Source organism: Convolutriloba macropyga, chromosome 15, assembly GCF_964194025.1.
Source record: "Convolutriloba macropyga chromosome 15, txConMacr16.3, whole genome shotgun sequence".
Lineage (NCBI taxonomy): Eukaryota > Metazoa > Xenacoelomorpha > Acoela > Convolutidae > Convolutriloba > Convolutriloba macropyga.
In genome coordinates this window covers 36,695,916-36,713,629 of record NC_134482.1, presented here as the reverse complement: position 1 = coordinate 36,713,629, position 17,714 = coordinate 36,695,916, and the positions used below count along the sequence as shown (strand labels likewise).

At 36.6% G+C, this 17,714-nt stretch overlaps 1 protein-coding gene across 1 annotated transcript; it reads left to right on the top strand.

Annotated features, from left to right (window-relative positions):
- The first annotated feature begins 5,074 nt into the window (after positions 1 to 5,074).
- On the top strand, positions 5,075 to 14,994 carry LOC142354581 (stress-activated protein kinase JNK-like). Its single transcript, XM_075406908.1, has 6 exons — positions 5,075 to 5,177; positions 5,276 to 5,416; positions 5,937 to 6,287; positions 9,141 to 9,393; positions 9,734 to 9,913; positions 14,537 to 14,994. Exons 1-6 carry the CDS (start codon positions 5,077 to 5,079, stop codon positions 14,879 to 14,881), a joined length of 1,371 nt encoding a protein of 456 aa, XP_075263023.1. The 5' UTR covers positions 5,075 to 5,076; the 3' UTR covers positions 14,882 to 14,994.
- The last annotated feature ends 2,720 nt before the right edge of the window (positions 14,995 to 17,714 follow it).

The following is a 17,714-nucleotide window of genomic DNA, read 5'->3' as shown; positions in this document are numbered from 1 at the left end:
AAAAAACTGTCAGTGTCACCTTGCCTTCCTACTCTGACGTCACTTCAGTCGCTCGAACATTCAAAACAAAAATCTTGATCTGCAGTTTAAAATTGATGGTGTTAGGCAATCTGAAGACATGTTTTTGAACAAAACTAAGAAGGACTCGATGAATGTCAAAATTATATTATCGCATATGGAGTTCCGTTGCGAAGGCAGTGTACCAAGTGTCAGTCAGAGATTGTAAAGTTTCCCGTACAGTCTGTTACTAAACTACTAAAATACAACTATTGATCACCAAAAAACTTTTCTGAACTTCTTAGGTTTCTTAAGCAATTATTGAGAATTTTTCCCATCAAGGTTTCCTATTTGATTTTCAGGCCACGTTCATTATGTCCCATATTGTTTTTCAATTATTTTTGTCGATTCACTGAGAAAAATTCAAACAACCAAAAACGCACGTGATTTACAAGACAATTGGAAAGCTCAACAAACGGAACCTTTTGCTTGTTTAATCATGAGTCTTCTTCTGAGTGTATCAAGTACCTCGCATCAAAAGCCATTTGAATTAAGTGTAATTGGTTTTTTGGTTCTTCTCTCTATGTTCCAAACTCGAGCTTAGTGAAAGCGATTTTACATCACAATTTTTAACTTAGTGGGAGGTGTTTTCTAATCGGGGATGCATTAAATAGTTTCGTTTGATTGTATGCTTGAACAGTGTCATGAATGAATCAAAGAAGTAGCTCTAGTAAGACATCAGTCAAATGCGGTCAATGCAAGAAAAGAATCAATTGGGATGGTGCTTTTGTGATTGTGTTTGGAAATTGTCAATTTGTTTCATGGTACCGGTGCTTTCCGCTCCCAGGAATAGGTAAAATTGCTTGAAGATCAAAGCAACTGCGCATTCTTTTTTTTGCTCGCGTGCATAATGACAAAATTTTCTTTTTTTTTCAAAAAAAGTTAGGTTGAACGGTTTATCTATTTCTTTGAGTAACAAGTTTCATCGTTAATTGCAAAGTTAAGTCATTGGAATGTTAATGAGTCTATTGCGTTCAATTTATACAATGATGTCAAAAAAATTGTTAGTGACACCTTGCCTTCCTACTCTGACGTCACTTCAGTCGCTCGAACATTCAAAACAAAAATCTTGATCTGCAGTTTATTATTGATGTTCTTAGGCAATCTGAAGACAGGTTTTTGAACAAAATTAAGAAAAACTCGATGAATGTCAAAATTATAATATCGCATATGAGGTTCGCTTGCAAAGACAATGTACCAAGTGCCAGGCAGTTTGGCAAAAAAGTCAATCTTTTGAGAAAACAAAAGCGAAACTACCCTCCTATACTTATCAAAACCTAAAACTTCCTTTTCCTTCAAAATTGCTTTGCTAGAAGTGACCACCTGATAATTTTTTTTAAAACAAAGAGATTTCTGACGTCCTGTGAAAGACAGAAGGAGAAAGATGTCATCGGGTACGATACCAAATGATTCATCAAGAAGGAAAAAACAAAGAAGACTTTCGGTTAACGAATTTGAATTCTTATCATCAAGGTCGTGATATTGAAATGAGCAGTAATTTACTAACACTAGCCAAATGGTTGCTTCTCAATTGTCAGTCAATTTACAGCTTGTTTAAACATCAAAAATTAATTAGAATAATGACAGCAGGATCATTTTTTAAAAAGTTTTTAGTTGAATTATGGCTCTTTTAAAGCATACCTGATTTCGAAGTTTCATTCGGGTCTAAATGCAACGCTGGGGCACGTTCCAATTGCAGCTAATGGGAACAGGCAGGTTTTCTCATTGCTGCCGCTAATTTCATCGAAGCACAAACAATTGATCTTAGATTGCTGTAATATTCTTCATCTGTTGCGTGCGGTCTTTCGGATAGCATACCGTCGGTTTTCATGTTGCTATGCAAATCCCTAGTCTGATCTCCTTTTCCCATTAACGTCAAATTGCCGATTGATTTCCTAAACGAATACCTTGCAAAAATCAATTCTTTAGTCAGCAAATATGTGCGTACGATAACTGATAAGTTTTATGTACTCAGTGGTTTTAATCTTCTTGGTATCAATTGGGAACGCTCACATTGATTAACTCACAGAAATACTTGTTTTTAATTTAACTTATTGAAATGAATTGAACCAATTTGTTTGCGTTCCAACTCGATAGGATCACAGCACATTGGTGCTTATCTTGTCCAATGTGGATCAATTATTTCTTCTATTGAAATTAAACTCATTTTCCACTCATTACTCGATCTTTTTTTCTTGCAATTTCAATCTGATTGATGCTAACAATAAATCAGGTTTTCAATGCTCCTTATTCAAAGCTCAAATTTCAACTTTTATCTTTTTGACTTGTTGAAACTTCTGAGTGTCAGCAATGTTAAGAATATAGATAATCGGGAGCAATGGTATTCTTATCTGCGAGAAATTTTTATTCAATTGCTAAAAAAAATTTTGCGCCAATTTTTTTTCTCCTCGCATACCAAGCAACTTTTCAATCATTAAGAAATCAACCTAACAAAAAAATGGAAACTTTTGCTCTCAATGAAATACGGAGAACTTAATAAATCTCTTAAGGAGTTGATTGAATAGGACAAGCAAACTTTCATTAAAACATTCGTTTTTCTTGTGCATCTCATTGTTTTAAGCTGCTGCCGACTTGTAGCTTCATTAAGTCCTTGCCTGCTCTAATAACGGAATTTCTCCAATCTCTAGATCTGAGTTCGCAAACGGTTTTAATACACTTTTTGGATGCGTTTTTTTGACACAAAATTTTATATGATCTACCCGTATCTTATGAGTTTTTGTGCATTTGTGTATAGACAACCTAACGGTTTCAGAAACAAAGATAGGAACAATATTATTGTGTTCTGATAGTTCTAGATTTTTTGTGGTGGAAATACCCCCTCAATCGTTGATGTGCGATTATTTTAATCTAAGCAGTTCAACAAATTTTTATTGGGTTACCAGAGGGCTTCGCGTTGGAAGATATCATATATTATATACTTAAATTAAACCGGATCTCTTAACTTGTTAGAAAAATATGGCCCAGTAAATTTTTCAAAAAACTTTTTCTGTTATTCAAACGTACTTTGTTTGATTATATTTATCAAAAAGTGAAATATTTAATTTGCAAACAGCAACCCGGATTCATGAAAATAAGGTGCACGTTATTCAGATGATGGTCAAGTGAGATGTTGATAATAAGTCTCAAGACAATAGCTTTTCTCCACGTTCAGATTATTTTGGCATCAGGAAGAACTCTGACACAGTTCCTCGTCAGCTGTTGTTGTCTAAACTTTAAATACTTGGCTTCTATCCCAGTTTTTTGGTATCCCGAGTCCTATCGATCTGATCGCCTACAGTGCGTCAAAGTGGATGACTCCTTCATTCTGTTCTGGATTGTGACATTTGGTGTACCACAGGCCTTGTCCTCGGACCAATTCTTTTATCCGATATTTATCGAAGATAAGGAAAATGTAATTTTACATGGATCTCATTTTCTGCGCGCTGATAAAAACAATTTTCTCATTCTATGAGTAACAACTTATTCAACAAAACGTTTTTGCTTTACATCAGTGTTCAGTTTATAATTGCTTGAGTTTTTCAGCCGTCCAAATGTAGATTTTTACCTTTTAATTTTGACTGTTCAAAAAATTAAAACTTGTTGGGATAGCAGTGAATAACAATGACTTGATTAAAAACCGTGGATTTGCCATTTCTAGTAAATTGAACTGGCAGCGTCACACATATTCAAAAATAGCTAAATGCAAAGATATTTTCTATCTCATAAAGCGAAACGTGCCTTTCACGACCTCAGCAAAGAGGAAAATTTGATAGTACCAAAGCCTCATCCTCTACCTCTTTCATTACAGTTGTTATGTGGCAGCCTTCATTAACGTATATGCGCAAACTGGATAAGTTTCAATCAAGAGTTTTCAGATGGATTATTTCTAATCGCTATTATATTTCTGATGTACAGAGTTTCTTTCTCACAAGTTTGCTACCAGAAGATTGAGCAGCTTTGGAAACTGATCAATAAACAAGCCGAGGTTGAAAGTGAATTGCAAAATATTTTTTTCAACACAATTTTATCAACTATTGGACTATTCAGCGTGCCGAGAACGCAGAAATTTTGCTCTGAAGCTATTTTTTTGCCAGAACCAACAGATGTTCAAATGAACTGCTGAAGGTGAAGGTTATTATTATGTACTCTGGGTTCTGCCAGCACAATTATACGTAATAACGCAAGAAATCTGCATAAATAAAAATTTGTTGACAAATTTGGGGTTCTTCCTGATATAGTCCCCCTCCCACGACTTTTTAGCCCTCCATTGTGGTATGTTTACCATAATGAGGGGGTATACTACACTTCATGTATCCATGAGGCTGGTGGGTTATTATACAGACCTTATATCTGTGTTAAGTTTTTCGTATTTCGATTTTAAAATAATCTTGTACTGCCTTTCATATTCCTACAGAAGCTATATTTACGATGCTTTGACTTTTGACTACTGACAGAATTTTTCATCGGATGGGTAGCGATCTCCTGTGGCCCATACAACTTCTACAATGCACATTTCTGCCTCAATTTAAAGAACTTTTTATCGAGCGTGTACAGTTGAAACCAAATTGTTCGTAAAAACTTTCGAGATTTTTTAAACTTTTTAAAAGTGAGCTCTGATCGTCTTTGATCAATTCTGGTTGCGATAACGACAATTGCATAACAAAAGGAGAAAATAACACATAAACGTCCAATTAACACTACGAAATCTGTTTAGTTTTGACTATGAGTTTATCCCACTCTTTTATCACCACTATTATTATATATTAACAGTGGCGATAAACTCGTCGTCTAGTCGCGGCAACATTGGTTTTAGTTTTGCAATTTTTGCAATGACAACGAAAGTTTATTGAAAACATTACCAAGCGGTTGTTATCATCCACCCTCTCAAAGTTTTTCAACACCTGATAACTTCTCCATAGCGATAACTGTGTGGTAATGTTCATGAAGAGATCTGACTCGGAGTATATGTTCACAGTATATTTCTCGTATGATTGTTGATATTTATGATTTCAGTTCCCAATGAGTGCGCATTACGGTGGGCGGTACCCATCTTCAGAATACCATTCACAGACCATAACAGTAAATAACGGCGACAAAATCGTCTTCCGCGTACTTAAGAGGTTAGTTTTGATCTTGTAATACTAGGTTGATGAGTCTAGTAAGGCCATCTGATACAACCATTTGGACTGTTGATTGGTAATTCAAACTCTGATTTCAGATACACAGACTTATCGTTGATCTCAACTGGAGCGCAAGGTTGTGTATGTGCCGCGATTGACACTGAAAAAAATCAACCTGTTGCAATTAAGAAACTCTACAGGCCTTTCCAAAATGCCACACATGCCAAAAGAGCTCACAGGTAGGGTAAAATTGACCCATCAATTCATAAATTTATTCATTTTTTTGGAGGAAAAATTTCTCATAAATCATCCTTCTATTAACTGAAACAAACGGTCTTTGTTCTTCAACGAACCTTGCAAATATTGTGCAAATCTTTACAATCGCATGCAAAAGTCACGACAATTATAAGACAAGACCATTCATCTATTTGGCGTTTGTCAGGGTGCTAAGAATGTTGGCCGACAGGAGGTTTAGCGGAGAGAGAAAATGAAATTGGAAATTTAGTCGACCGTGCAATTCTAAGTGGCCGAGATCTCAGTAGTCGAAATATCACTTATTCGTCCAACATTAAAATTGGTATGCGGTTGGGTTGTCGGCTTTTTCAGTTATGGGTAATCCTCCTGTCGGTCAGCTCGGTGATCGCAGCTTTTCAGCGTAAAACGAGATGGGTTGCTTGACAGAAGGACGCTAATTACATACAGACCTTTTTAAACTTCCTTTTTCTGCCAGTAATTTTTTGATTCGTTTGCTTTATTTAGGGAACTGTACCTTATGCGAAAAATTTGCCACAAAAACATTATTGGACTTCTAAATGTCTTCGGATCTGACGTCTCCAAAGAAGAATTGAACGAGATATACATAGTGATGGAAAAAATGGACGGAATATTCACGCAGGTTGTTAATATGAAGCTAGATCACGAAAGACAGTCTTATTTACTGTACCAGATGCTGTGTGGAGTGAAGCACATGCACAAGGCTGGTGTTATTCACAGAGATCTGAAACCAAGCAATGTGGGAGTTAGGTCCGACTGTACTCTCAAGATTCTGGACTTTGGTCTCGCTAGAACCGCTGGCGAATCGTTCACAATGACGCCTTACGTAGTGACTAGGTTAGTATTAACTTTAATAGGTTAATTAACATTAATAAGTTGCAAAGGGACAGTTTGACTGATTCTCAGTTTCTGGGTTTTCGGTTTTGTTCGTTTCTGAAATGCATTGTGGTTTACTTCTATTTTGACAGAATTTATTTGCGCATGTCTTCAAATCTGTTATCAAATATAGTGGAGTCGATTTGAACTCAATCGCGCCCAAAGGGGAGGTATTTTTTGCTGAAAGTCCCATCAAGTTTGCACCAAACTGTGTTTCATAATATCCCTAAAGCACTAATTCAGTTAAAATGAACGTCACAGGTAAACTGATATCTTAAAAATAAAAAAGTAAAAATATGTCTTCCATTATCTGAAAATTTTTGCTGTGCACTTAGATAGCCGAAGGTTCAGATTGGCGAAATTAAGAGAAATTTATCGAACATTTCTCAATTGGTAGATTTTTGCACCTTGCGATACTGTTATCTTTTCGAGTGGTCAATTAAAATAAGAAGCGAAATAGTGAAGTTGAATAAATTATGCATTATTTTACACTGTTTTAAATCGTTTTGATTTTATTTTGGCCATGTAGCAGATTTTTGTGACTGGCTAAGTTGATAATTTTTGGCATTTTCTCACTGGCTTTTATATGATATTTTGTCTGCATGACATCATTTTGGTTATCTGGATTTTTGGCTCGACATGCCAACTAGAATTTTTTGCCAGGCAGGAATGTTTTGAGGTAGGATCTTATTTTTCTTTGGGGCTCAACTGGTATCAGGTACGTATCAAGGCACTTTTTATAGCTTCTTCTACCCACAGTTAGTTCTCACCTGAGAAATATGAGCTCAAACTGCGAAAACTTCAAAGACACGACCAAATCATTTAAGGGGTTGGCTATCTAATTGCTAGAGGACGGCACTCGAAACATTAAGGTAGTCGTGTATATTTTCTGTCAAATGAAAAGTTTTAGTTCGATCGATTTGAGTTTTGATTGATCTTTTCATTCTTTAGTTCGTGATTTCCGTAACATCCAAAATGCTCTCATGCAAGTTTGCTTCAGAAAGCTAAATGAATAATATCGCCATAATGTGTACCTCGGGGTTGGAGCAGGCTACCTGATAGCCGAGCCTCACTGGGTGTTTTTGGGATAGTTTATCGAACGCTAGTTGGTCATGTTTGTAAATAGCTACAAAAACAATCACTGAGATAAGCTCCAATTGGTATGCTTATAGATTTCCCAAAAACCCGAATCTGTAATTTTATTTAGATATTTCAGCCAGCTATTATTGCGCTGTGCACACAGATCAGCCACATATGAGGCTATTATTGGCATCTATTTTTTTACAATCTGAAAATTGAACTAGTTGGTGCTATGTTCTTTTGTGTAATCTTTTCACCCACTTCGAGTTTTCAAATTAGAAGTCAAATTTGAAACGTGATCATAGTGAAACCGAGGGTGTGAAGGGGGAGAAACCATTTGGGCTTAAAGTTTTTATTACCTCTTTTAGGGTAGAGTAAGTTTTTATTGTAATGTTTCGTAGGATTTCATTCATGATCAGTTTTGTTTTCTGATTGGGTCTTAAATCCCATTTCGACTCAATTTGAGGTCTAAATTTTGAGGTCTGGGGGAAAGAATGGATCTGAATTTTGAATAGTACTGTCTTTTAGTTTGTAGCAATTATATTAGTACTGCTCTTTTTAAATGCAATTCGCTTGACCGATTTCTTGTCCGACCCTTTTGACTCTTCGTCCTCAAAAAGGGGATAAACAGGTAGCGCTCAGAAGACATTGAGTTCTCTTAGAGCCTTACGGCTTACTAGTCTCTAAGTGTGCGATTCACCGAACCTTTTTAAGGGACATAAATTTATGGTGTGAAGGGTAGTGCTTAAGAATTGACCCTCACTTCACAAATTTTGGCGGCATTTAATAGGCTGGGTCGGGTCTAGGAAATAAAACCCCACGGAACCCGCCACTTAACTTTAACTAGGAAATAAACCCCCGCAAAAAAAGAACCCACGGAAATAAACTCCCATTTAAATTTGAATTTCGGTCGTGATAATTTGTTCAGTTGTGATAGTTTCATATCAAGTCCCACGGGCCGCTGAGGCATGGCCCGCGAGGCATGGCCAAACGTGCTAAATGCGCAGCTCTTTAATAGTAAATTTGGGATTTATTTCCGTGGGGGTTTATTTCCGCAACCGGGCTGGGTCTGCTCATAGTGCGCTTAGATAGCAGTTGATTTGCAAAGGCCTTTAATGCAATATTACAAAACGAAGTCAGATATAAAAAGAGGATTGAGATTTTTGTTTACACAAACTTTTAACTTCCTTATGGCCAATGCAACTCGATCTCGGTTTTGATTTTTGTTCACTTGAAGTGATGTCAGTTTTTATGTAAATGAGACTGAATATGTGAAAAATTAATGCTTTTCTGGTGACAAGGATATAATGAATGCAGTAGCTCAGAGAATCGATGAGAAAGAAGTTTCCCCAGACCTTTTCATTATTAACGTATATTACTATGCTGAAATTTCATTGGTCAAAAAATGTTTCATAAAATTATTTATAGGTCTCTGATAAAAAACTAATGTTCAATTTTCTCCCTGTTTACTGCAGTTCAGTTGCTTCAAAACTTGTATAAAAAATCGTCTTGCTAAAAACAGAACGTTTTAGCTGGACTCGCACCCCGATTAGCACATCGCAAATTTTGCTTTGAATACACTTGAATTGCACTGAAATAAAAAAAAGATAATTGCACCGATAACTCAATATTATGATATGCGAGTACTAAGACAGAGCACCGTCATAGCACTTTACAAAAGAAATAACAATATGCAAAAAGAAGAAATTTATCATAACGGTGAATCTGTTTTAGATATTATCGTGCCCCTGAGGTCATATTAGGCATGGGATACTACCAAAACGTGGATGTGTGGTCTGTGGGTTGTATATTTGGAGAAATGCTGAAGGGGGAGGTTGTGTTTATGGGTCTGGACTACATAGACCAGTGGAACAAAATCACCCAGCAACTGGGTACACCACCTAGAGAGTTCCGAAGCAGACTGAAGCCATCTGTCTGTATGTATGTCGAGTCACAACCAGCTGTACGAGGACTGCCATTTGAACGCGTACGTCATATTTTGTTCCTTTACCTTCGATTTACGTGTCCGTTAATGTAACAATAATACGAACAAAACTGTCTGTTAATACTTCTATAAATCATGTTTAATCGTGCAATCCATTGTAATTGTACATATCAGACTTATAGCCCTCGTTTCAAAACATAAATAACTTTTTTTAAAAGCGATTATTGCATTAAGGAATAGCGCGTAGTAAGTACTTCGGGATTTAATTAGTAATGTAAAAAAATATAGTGGACATAGAGCAGCTTTTGTACCTTCAGAATTTTTGGGGACAATTTTAAATGACTGGTTGAAGAGCTGAGTATGATTTTTGATGTTGTTTCAGCTGTTCCCAGATAGCTTTTTCCCAGACCCAGATCCACAGAACCCCCAAGCTGGAGCCAACAATATTCTGATGGCGAGAGACCTCCTGTCCAAAATGCTTCAAATAGACCCTGAAAAGAGAATCTCTGTAGACGATGCACTTAGACATCCATACGTCAGTATATGGGCAGAAGATTCAGAGGTTTGTATGAATGTCTGTTTTTCTTGAAAAAGAAGAAGCGTTAGTTCACAAGTAAATTTTGTGTAATTATTATAACTCCAGTTTCTATGCTTTCGTATCTTAGTTTATTTTTGTCGAACATCCGGAAAATACTAATTCACTAAGTACATAGGATATATTTCACACCGCAAATTTCAACTAGTCGGTTTTATCATGGAGAGATTAATGATAAAACCGACTAGTTGAAATTTGCGGTGTGAAATATATCCTATGTACTTAGTGAATTAGTATTTTCCGGATAGATTAGTATTTTCCGGATAGAAAATGGATGAAAGCGTTTTTCGGTGTTATTTTAAGCTGCTGCAAATACTGTGAAAGTGGACCAGGTGCTGTTTTCGAAACAGTGTCTGTTAACAACTTGAAATCTCGAAACTTAGCGAAACTATCGCTCTTCTCTTGTTTGCGTTGAAGAAAGGGCCACTATCTAAAACGACGTCCAACTTATCTTTACTGTTGAATTTTAATGAATGTTGAAGACGATCAAAACTATTTAGAATACTCGGTCGCTTTAGTTTTTTTTGCAACCTCGATTTTTCCAACGGTATTTCTAGCACAATTGCTACTTTACATTTTGATTTTTTGAATTCTTTGAAAATGCTTGGTCAATTTTTGAGAATTGAAAAACTCTGGTATGGTTCTTGATTTAAATTTAAGGTTAAATTCTGTTTGAAGGTTGAACATACAGAGCAGTCCCAAAAACCACGATATTCGTCGACAAAACTCTTTTACTGTTTTCATTGGCTTAAGTCCTAATTTGCCTATAAGCAAGCTCAATCTATGTTTTGATTTTGTACCAATCAATTATGAATGAGATACCGCGTAATAGTTTTTTAAAATCATTGTTCAATTACTTAATAATTTCAAAAATGCTTGGCGTGAAAGTTTGAGTTTTTTGTATCTCTGAAACTGTGAGCTTAGCGTAGTTGTTTATAATGTGGTAATCGTGGATATTTTGTCTGACTTCCTTCTCTGTTTTAAATTTGTTCACAATAGCAGAAAAAAGGTTAAAATCTTGCACGATTTTTTTTGTCCCATTAACGGTATTTCAGTTTGCGATGTCGTTTCTCTTCATCATACATAGGGAGGAGTCATACGTGACTAAACTTACTCAAAAAATGCTTTTATCTTTTAAATTCCGTGTTGGGTCATAGAAACTTTCGGTCTTGAAATTGCCAAATAAAAAAGTTGCCTAATGAAATGATGCCTTATCGCGTATTAAATTGAACAAGCAATGTCAATTTATCGCTAAAATTTTAGAAGTTTTATAAATAGGTGTCAACTTACTTTATTTGCAATCATTTGCCTATGCAGAATGGTATTCTGGACTCTTTTGTGTGTTTTGATTTTGTTCTGTTATCTATTTAAATAATTTATCTCTATGTTGCTATGAAAGTGACATGAAAAATGTGCGGAATTTCGGTTTATTTAATCATAAAAGCGGTCTATTATTTCCTGTCATGTTGGCATTTGAAGCGCATTAGAGGCTCATTCCGAAAGAAGCAGGCTACAATAGAACTGAGAACCGACAGTAATTTGAGAGCTGTTTATCCGACGTTACCGGTTATGTTCAATTGCTCTCAAATGAAGTTTGTAGCAATTATATTAGTCCTGCGGTCCTTTTTAATTCAATTTTTCGTCTGCTTCTTTTCAACTTTTCGTCCTAAAAAATGGGATTACAGGTAAAGGTTGGAGGGCATTAATCAGCTGAGGAGCAATGTATTAGTTGTGTGGTCTTTTTGTCTGACCCGTTTGAGTTTTCGACCTCAAAAACGGGATAAGCAGGTAGCGCCCACAGTGCATTAAGTGCGCTTAGAGCCCTTCAGCTCGCTGGTTTCCAGCTATGCTTTTCACAGAACCTGTTTTGAGACAGTTTCAAGGTATGAAGGGTGGTTCTTAGTCCCTCTGTTTGATTCCCTCTGTCACCCCCACCTCTGTCACCCCCTCCTCATTAACCCTCACCCCGACAAACCCCCGTCCACCCTTCTTCAACCCGGTGATTAGGACTCCCTTTCTTCCAGCTCCTGCTCTTAATGGCGGGAGTCATGGTGTGAAGGGCGGTGCTTAGTGTTTGACCCCCCCCCCCCCCCCTCGCTGCGCTCAACTCACGCCCCTTCAATTGAGCTAAAGCTAGCCTCACTAAACTGTAGCTAGCTACTGACGAAGCAAACCGCTCGCCGGTCGTTTGAGAGCAATTCGCCCGACTTTAGTCGGTTATGATTAATAGCCGCGTCCTCAATTCTAGGCGGCTATTATAGCACTCCTAAATTTTTTTACAATTCAAAGAATTTGAATTGTACTGGTGCGCTGTGTTTTTTTTATGATGTGTTCACACATTTTTCAATGACTTTGATCTTTTAAAACGGGATAAACAGGTAAAGCCCAACGGGCATTAAGTTTCATTAGAGGACCAAAGTGGGCTTTAGTAGTCCTTCAAGTGCTTATAGTGGGGCAGCTGCTGGGATAGCCTTAATTTAAGGTTAAATGGTCATTTTTAGGAGTTTTTGGGCTCAAAATGGTGCAATTTTTCATGTTGTGATTTTTTGTTTTGATTAGTCTTAGGTTGAAGTTTTCAAAAGTTGTTGATGACCTTTTGCGAGACAAAATTGCTTGTTATGTCCATTTTATGAGCTATATGTTTTGGTGCTACAAACACAAACACGCAAAATGATACTAATTTTTGCAATTTTTTTCAGGTTTTTTGAAAATTTTTGTCATTGATGTCATTGAGTTTTTTAGCCATAGATGTCAGGAAACCTCCACTAGAGTTTGATAACGGATCTGATGATAGATAACTGCATAGTTTCTAGTGGTAATGGAATGGTTTTCAACTTTTTGCCATCATGAATTTTAGCATTTTTCGACAAAACTTTCAATTTTTTTCATATTTTTTGACATTTATTGTCATTATTCAAGTTGTTTGAGTCCCAGGGACCAGAAAACCTCATCAGGGGTTGGATAATAAGTTACTGAAAAATGTTTAGTTGCCATGGAATAGGTTTCAATTTTTGAATATCATAAATTTTAGCAATTTTTTTTGACAAAATTCGCATTTTTTTTCAGGTTTTTGAAAATGTTGTCAGTTTTTCCAGCTTCAAGGACCAGAAATCTCAAAGCAATCTCCTTTGAGGTTTGGTAATAGGGCACTGCATTGTTTCTAGTAACAATAGAATGGTTGTTAACATTTTGGTGTCTCGAATTTTAGCATTTTTTGATAAAATCTGCAATTTTTTTACGGCTTCCTGAAGTTTTTGTCAGTTTTTGATATTCGTCCATACTCAAGTGCGAGAAAACATATTCCACGTTCTGATAAAAGTTTGCTGCTTGATTTTTATTTTCAATGAATTTGTTTTCAACAATTTAACCTTTCGACTTTTTGAAAAGTTTTGATAAAATTTGCTATTTTTTCCTAACTCTTGCTATTATGCCTAACTCTTGCTAATTTTTTCCTAATTTGCTATTATGCCCTAACTCTTGAATATTAGAGTCTTGAGTTTTGATTTTCGAATATTATTTTTGGGATCTTTTCCGTTTGTGCCCCCCCCCCCCCCCCAAATATTGCACGTGCATCTGGGGGGGTTCAAATAATATGCGCCCACTAAGCTGGGGGCACAAACGGAAAAGATCCTAATTTTGAAAAGCCCTATTAGGGCTTTCTTCTTATAGAGCTTATGTGTCTCATAAAAATGACAGTTCGAAGCTAACCGAAAAAGTCCAGTGGTCTATTAAAGGACTGGTGGTCGATCTGTCTATTTTTTTCTATGGTTGTTTCAATTCATGTAACGCCACAAGCGTCTATCGCGGCTATTTTCCGGCAATCTGCCGGCTATGTTTATATTGTTAAGCAAGATGGTTTTGTGAAACGCTAATATGTTTTAACAGAAGCTGATCCGGTAAGGTGATTTCACTCTTTTAACCGTTTCTCTTTTTAATCAGAACAAGCTGATACCAGACCTAATGAGTCTGTTTTAAATACTTAACGACATACCGCACAGATTCGGCGCTATTTCGACCACCCTGATTTAAAAATGGAATCTTTTCCGTTTGTGCTCTCCCCCAGTACTTTATGCTCCCCCCAATTGCAGAGCACCTGTCATTACATGGTAAATCATTACGTAAAATTATTGCACGTGCTACTGGAGGGTGCAAATAATATGAATCCACTAAGCTGTGGGGGGGGGGGGCACAAACGGAAAAGATCCAAAAAATGTTTTGTCATTTTGTTTCTAAGAGCAAGAATTTGAATAAGCGGATACCCCCCCCCCCCCCCAAGCTTACGCCTTCCGAGCGTGCTATGTTCACACACTGTATCATTCTACATTAGATTAAATAATTTGAATGGTAGACTCAAAGGTGGCATTAAGGTGGGTCGGGGTGAGCATAATAGTTCGATTCTTTCACTGAACAAGACGAGAACGATCTCTATGTTGTAAACGGATTCATATTTTCTCAGATGCTGTTTTCGCATTTGAAAACAAATCAGTGTCAATTAAAAGGCGTTTTCGAGCGGTTCGTGGTCTGCGCGGTAGGTCGACTTAGATTTTGCTGTTATAAGGAACTGTATAACAACTTTGTTTACTCTCCTAGATAAACACTCCAATCTTGGAAGACACCCACAGTGCAATATCGGAGCGGGATCTCTCCGTGAACGAATGGAAAGACCTGATTTGGAACGAGCTTTGCAACTTCGAGGAAAGTCGCGACTCCTACTTTGTGAAGCGCGATAGACTTCAGGAAGTCATTGACCAACAAAAGGAGGCGTCGACTGGCGGCGGAGGGTCCAGTTCGAACTCACACTCTGGCATGAACAATCCAGAGAGTGGCCAGACAGTGGCTATGAACACTGAAGGGAGTAGCATGATGGATGGTCAGGAACCCTTCCATAATGATGAGTCACCACTCCAGGGCGAGCTCAATTCTAGGAATATATAAATTGTTTCCTCCCTTCTTACCTTACTGGGTATAGTGTCTTGTGCAAGTAACAGAATTACTCGCTTTTTATTATCACTGTGCAATTAGCACAAATCACGGAAATGGCGAATGAATTTAACAAAATTGGATCAAAAGTTTTAATGATGATAGCGATAACAATGCTGTATGTATGACGTATGCTCTTGTTTTCGTAGGAATCGTAGGACTTATTCAGTATTAATTTAGATTTTCTCTGTACTGATACCGACCCTGCATTGTACTGACCTAGACTTGATCAATACCGATACAGGTGGGAAAGGGCAGGAAACAATCTACAACTGCAAATTGAACCGATTCATTATTTAAGATTTCAAAATTTTAGTTAAATCATGGTTTGTCAATGAATTATCTGTACTTTCTAATTCAGTTTGACAAGGTTCTTTAAAAATAACGGAATTAAAAATTAATTTGACAGCTTCCCGTGTGCAACTAATTGACGATTTCTAATTTTGAAATTTCACATTGTATGTTTTGTTTCCAATACTTGATTTCCATCTTATGTTGGCGATGATTTTACTCCTTGCGTGCCACAAGTTAGTAACTCGGGGCTAATTTCTATCATAACCTTCGCTCTTCGGAACTGTTTTTTTTTGGGGGGGGGGGGGGGGTGTTGTCACCATAAATAATAGGTTAGTAACAATTTTGAGGTTTTATGCCTAGAGTGGTTTTATATGCCTATTCTCACCTTGTCTAAGTTTATGATACTTATTATTTATAAGCGCAAAAAACGCACTAGTTTGTTTAACGGGCTAACTATGAGGAAAAAATACTCACAAGGGGAAATGAAACAGTTCCTATTTTTTACCGCTTTTCAGTTTCTTAAAATTGGGAAGTATTGAGATGATTTTTTTGTTGCAATTGACTTTGGCGAAGTATAATTGAGCTGGAATTATTGCTTTAAACAAAAGTATTGTTTGCTATATTTTATTGTTGATAGAGTGAACATCTGCTGGTTGTAGCAAAAAGCTGGCATTTTGTAATCAAGTTTTCCTGCCTTTAAATTCGGCTCAATTGAATGTTGTCTAATTAAACACCAATGAAAGTAATGTCGCATTCATCATGATAAAGTAAACAATTAAAGAGATAGCTAAATAGAAATCACCAGTTTCAGCAAACAAATATTAGTAGATATAGAATTCTTCACTTGTGTCAAAACACAGGTAATAAGTAGTTATATCGCATGTCTTATTAAACTAAACGATGCTTTCAATATATAATTGTGATGTATCTATCTATCGTAATCTTTCTCTTTCTAAAAGTTGCTACTACTTCTATCTTCCGCCTAACTGATTCAGCGCTTTTGAGTTCTATTTTGACCAAGTTTAATCAATATGATTTCAAAATACTTAAATTTTATGTAAATTATTAAAATCGAACAATAATTGAACTGGAAACTTTTAATTGTAAATGAAATTTTTTCACACTTTTAATGAAAAGTAGCAATAAAAATATTACTGACAACTATTTTTATTGTCACGCTGGCAATTTATTCACGAATAGCCGCCTTATATTATAAAAAGCTCAGATGCTATCGGATAAAATCGGCTTAAAATCGGATGCTGTCATTAGGAAAGTCTAATTCCATAACTGTTTGTTATATGGATAAAGTTAGACAACTCACTTTGTTTGAGTTATGATGAGTAAACAAGAGAGAAGTGTATGTCTGAAGTCTTGACTGCTTGTCGATTGAAGAGAATTAGAAACCCTGCAAACTAAGCAAAGAGCAAATAGCAGTTTCAGCAAAGGCTTATTTTGAGGTATTCATGATATTTAAACGAAATTGAAGTTATTACATGCTCTCATGCCAAATTACTAACGGGTATTATCATTAATTGCTCTCAAACGAAAATTGATGCAATTAAGCCAGCTGGTCTTTTCATGTTCTTTTTCTTACTACCAACTTTGCGTCTGACCAATCAACTTTTTGTCCAGAAAAACGCGATAAGCAGGTAAAGCAAGGAGAGGATTAAGTTGTCGTAATCTTGCGGGTCACTAGAATGCGATTCACCGAAAAACTAACAAAAATTCATAGTGAGAATGGCAATTCTTAGCGTTAGACCCGTCCTTGTACTTAAGACCTCCCGCCCCAACGTCTACCCTCTCCATCTAGCCTCCCAATCTCGAACCCCTAAGTCGCCCACTATGCGCAACCACCTAATGCTATCTAGCATCACTAAGCCTACCGCTCGCTGGGGGATTTTAGAGCAATTCAACAATGTTAGTCGGTTATGTTAGTTGTTCCTAATTTTAATATCGCAGACAGCTTTTAATGCTCCGAATTGTATTGTGTTGTTTTTTACAAATCGAAGAGGAGAATTGGTAGAGCGTATTTTCTGACGGTTAATTTCGGGCGTATGTATTTTAAACAGAAAGTGTACCGCGTACAAATAAGATAAATTTCCTGAAGCAAAATGTTTTTCTGTTCATGCTAAATTTCAGATTGAGAGCAAAAAAAGAAGACGTGAATTAATTTTTTCTAATCGAGCAAATTTATTTGATAACGGTCGGCTTTTCTGAAGCAGTTATGCAGTTTTAGCTTCTAAATTTTTAAGTAGTAAGAGAGTGAGTGATAGTCCCGGGGGGGGGGGGGTGAGGACCCCCATGTATTAAGATAGGGTATAGCGTATTTTTCGGGATTTGGGTCCTCCCTAACGTATTAAGATAGGGAATGAATTTGCATGTTTTAAGATTAGGTATAGCGGTCTCAATGTATTAAGATAGGGTATAGGTTGCATGAATTAAGATTAGGAATAGAATCTCCATGTATTAAGATTGGATATAGCCGCCATGTATT